We start from the raw sequence: 4,365 nt of genomic DNA on the forward strand, positions 1-4,365 counted from the left end.
GTCTATAGTCTAGTCTATAGTCTAGTCTATAGTCTAGTCTATAGTCAAGTCTATAGTCTAGTCTATAGTCTAGTCTATAGTCTAGTCTATAGTCTTGTCTATAGTCTAGTCTATAGTCAAGTCTGTAGTCTGGTCTATAGTCTAGTCTATAGTCTAGTCTTTCTTCTAGTTTATAATCTAGTATATAGTTTAGTTTAAAATCCATTGAAGTTGTTGTTGTCTATTACATGATGCAGTGTGTTGAAATTTGTCAACAGTGCTGCCAATAGATTTTTAAAAACTTTTAGTGTGGGAAATTTATCTATACCCTTTAACACCCACAATTATTCATAATTTACTAATTTACTTAAACATAATTAAACGTGAGATTTTATCCGAAAAAAAACACCCGTTTAAAACTCTTACGCTCTATGGAAATTCTATAGAAATCGTAATTTCATTGCTGGTTGGGAATTTAATTAACCAATAAATGTTAACAAATTATCTTTGACAAATCAAAAAATCAAATGTCTTTTAATACAATTGTTTGTTTACAGTATTTACTTGTTTACCCAGAGCTAGCAAGGTATTAATGACAAATACTTATAAAGCTAAAAAAAAGGAAAAAGTTTCAAAAACTCATTTGTTGGAATGAAGAAGAAAAAGAAATGCTTTTAAGTTAAAAGCGGCATTAATACCCTACTTTGCATGTTTGTCCATGAAACAAAAACTAAATCCTTGAGGAAAATGGTACTTTATTTTTGTGGGTAACACTTGAAATATTTTTCTTTTTTAATACACTTAAGGGGTGGCAAAGCGTTAGGTAGTGAAATGATATTCGAAAAGTAGACATGAAAAACATTAAGCCACCCTTAAGGGCAAGATTCCCAGGCAACTGGGGCGTAAATATAAAAGTAATATGTAAAAGTAAGGCATCATCACAACAACAACACAACAACAACCGCAATAGCAGAAGCAGAAGAAGCAGCAGCAATAGCAGGGATTGTGTGTGAGATATACAAACTCTTTGGGTAAACATAACTAGCAAACGACTTTGTTTACATTTTCAATAGAATTGTGTAGAATTGAAATGATATATCTATCTATCATTAGGCAAAACAAGATAATATTGTTTTTCTCTTTATTATAACGAAAACAAAACAATCAAAATAATGATGATGATAATGATAATAATAATGAAATAAACTTAGAAGCCTTTTAAATCCTGTACAAGCGTTATTTTTTTTCTTCGCTCTATATAGATTTTGCAACCAACAACAGCAGCAACAACTAAACAAATAAAGTATTGTTCTCACATGACTGCACTCAATTGGTTTCGCGCTTTTAACAATAATATAAAAAAAAAACAAAACTCTCTACATGATTTTAACAAACATTTACACAATGTTATATAAGTTACAAGGAAACGGAAATGAAATCATCTAACTAATGACCGCATAATTAAAATATTATAATTACAACTAACACACAAGCAAAAAGCCAAAAAAAAGAAACACTTTAGCATTTACCCCCCCAAAAATAACAAATATGTAATATGTTATTTTATATTAAAAATTCGCAAAACTTACCTCTACTCTTTCTTCCTTTAAATCCACTTTTAACGCCAATTGCTCTCGCAATACTACATCAGGATAGTGTGTCTTTTCGAAAGTCGCCTCCAATTGTTCCAATTGTTCTTCGGTGAAAATTGTACGATGACGACGCTTTCTTTTTGGCGGTGGTCCATGACCCAAATGTCCTGCCATATGATGACCATGATGGCCATGATGTAAATGATGAGCATGACCATGATTATGATTGAGGCTGGAACTGTGACCACTAACATGAGCTTGCATTTGTGCGGCTGCTACATGAGCAACAGCGGCGGCATGCATATAATTGGGATAGAAATTGGGATAAGCAACTGTAAGGAAGAGAAAAAAATGTATGTTATTATTTTAAAGTAATATGTAAATCATATTGTATGTGGAGTCAAGTTTATCCCATGAATGATAAAAGATTTATTTTTTTTAAATTATTTTTTGCTGAATTTTAATAATATTTATAGAAGTAACTTGATATTTTACATACATTTGTTTGTTTTATAAAATCCCTCTGAATATTAAAGGGAAGAAAATGACTGTTGAAATTAAAATGTAACAGATTTACATAAAACCGCGTAATTCTGTTAAATCATTGTGAATGCTTTAAGTGCTGCCAAATTTTTAAGACTAAAAAAGTACTTCATGTACATAGCAAATTTATGTAGCTTAGAAGTTGCCGGTCCACACAGACAAACTTTTGATTTTTGCATGTGAGAGAAAGAAATATCAACTATCTCTTTTTCTAACACACAAAACCAAAAATTTCCCGAAAAAAGTTTCTCTTTGTGAATCGGCATAAGCAAAAAACAACAGAATCCCATCAAATTCTTTAGACACAGACATCTTTGTGCTCCTAATTCATTGTGAATGCTTAAAGTGCTGCCACATTGATAAGAAATGTAAATAGTGTTGAGGTTATGTTGAGGTTATGTTGTTAAAAATATAAGAGATTTTCTTAAATTGAAAAAAGAAATTCAGGTTAATGTAGAGAAGTTGACACACCTCATCTGTCATTTAAAATTTGATTCAAATGTTATTCTAGAAACACGGATTATAAAATTGTAAAGCATTACGTCCTAGAAATAAAGGAGCGCGTTAGCAACCTAGTAAATGTATGCTCCTCTGATTCTAATCATTAATAAAAGTAGCAGAATCACAAAAATTTTTTTTAAACATCAACTTCGTTATGCTATTAGTTCAATGTGAATGCCTTAAGTGCTGCTAAATTGATCAGAAAACTAAAACAATGATGTCTAGTGTAAAAGCTCTATGATTTTTTTTAATGAAGACTCCTATAGATTACAGAAGAAAGAGAGAGGTAGATAAGGAGTATAATGAAAGTTGGAGAGTCCGTCTGTTCAATCACTTAAAGTTTGTTATAAAACTACAAACTGAAATGTGCTAGGAATCAGTTGATGCCTTTATAACAGGTCCTTTCAATTTAACATTGAAATAATAAAAAAATAAATCTGCTGCACTACTGCCACAATGTTTATAGAAAATAAGTCCTATTTTAAAAATCCTAAAATCCTTTAAAATTAGAAAAATATTATAAAACCTCCTGATGAAAAATGAAACAAAAAATTATAAAAATGTCTTAAACATAAAAAAAGAGAAAAAAGCTTTTAAACTTAAACGTTTTTCGTTTCATATTCTAAAGATTAGAAAAACAAATCATAAACATTCCATTACATTTACATTTCTGATTTTTTTTTATAAATATAAATAAAATACTTAAATATAATCATTACAACATTTTAAATCAGGCTTATAACTGGAAAATGGAAAGAATATGTACCTCACAAGTTTTTTTTTTCTTTAAATATTTTTAACATAAAAACGGCTTATTATATTGTTGCCACACTCATACAATACTTCACTCAAGCGTTTTATGCGGCAATAAGCAATAAACCGGAAAAGATGATTTGATTTTTATTCCTTTATTTCATTTTTCACTCCAGGCGAGAAGATTTCTTTCTACAATATGCAAACGTTTTTTTTTCTTTCAGATAGATATTTTTTTTTAATAAATCTTTTACAGTTTTACGTTTGACTATGGTCCTTCGTACTCAGGTGTGTGTGTGTTAAACAAGAGTATTTAAAGTGTATTTGTTTGTGGTAATGTTGGTGATGGTGGTGGAATTGGCGATTATATTCAAAATTTAAAAGCATAATTTCTTTTAATGCATATTAAGTCATCCATGAAAGCAGGAATATATAAATTTTGAAAGGTTAATGGAAGGGGATTTGGAGGGGGTGATGTTAGTTGTGATATAAGTTTAAGAGAAATTATTAATGTAATGCAGATTTTTTTTATTGTAGATTATTTGTATTTTGAGGAATTAGCTAAAAAAAATGTTGGTTTCGAGGGGTAGAGAGGGGGATTATGTTTTTTCTTAAAAATAAAGAAAATGTAAAGCTTGATGCAAACAAATCTATAGTCTATAGACAAGTCTAAAGTATAGTCTAAACTATAGTCTAGTCTATAGTCTAAACTATAGCTTAGTCTTTAGTCTAAACTATACTTTAGTCTATATTCTAACTAGTCTCTAGTATAGTCTATAGTCTGTTCTGGTCTAGTCTATAGTCTAGTCTAGTCTATAGTCTAGTCTAGTCTATAGTCTAGTCTATAGTCTAGTCTATAGTCTATAGTCTAGTCTATAGTCTAGTCTACAGTCTTGTCTATAGTCTAGTCTATAGTCTAGTCTACAGTCTTGTCTATAGTCTAGTCTATAGTCTAGTCTATAGTCTAGTCTATAGTCTAGTCTATAGTCTAGTCTAT

At 29.9% G+C, this 4,365-nt stretch overlaps 2 protein-coding genes across 2 annotated transcripts in view; one reads left to right on the forward strand and one right to left on the reverse strand.

The window, feature by feature from the left end:
- Positions 1 to 1,305: 1,305 nt before the first annotated feature.
- Positions 1,306 to 3,272, reverse strand: LOC111687720 (homeobox protein goosecoid). Its single transcript, XM_046955795.1, has 3 exons — positions 3,266 to 3,272; positions 1,569 to 1,903; positions 1,306 to 1,320 (listed from the first exon to the last, which is right to left on the reverse strand). The coding sequence occupies exons 1-3, from the start codon at positions 3,270 to 3,272 to the stop codon at positions 1,306 to 1,308; spliced, it is 357 nt and encodes a 118-aa protein (XP_046811751.1).
- A 366-nt stretch (positions 3,273 to 3,638) lies between these two features.
- The window catches only part of LOC124421039, a 1,978-nt gene continuing 1,251 nt past the window's right edge, over positions 3,639 to 4,365 (forward strand). Inside the window, exon 1 of the mRNA XM_046955796.1 lies at positions 3,639 to 3,656. Coding sequence (XP_046811752.1) covers positions 3,639 to 3,656 — 18 coding nt within the window. The remainder of the gene's footprint in view (positions 3,657 to 4,365) is intronic.

This window comes from Lucilia cuprina, chromosome 6 (assembly GCF_022045245.1).
Source record: "Lucilia cuprina isolate Lc7/37 chromosome 6, ASM2204524v1, whole genome shotgun sequence".
In the NCBI taxonomy this organism is placed as follows: domain Eukaryota; kingdom Metazoa; phylum Arthropoda; class Insecta; order Diptera; family Calliphoridae; genus Lucilia; species Lucilia cuprina.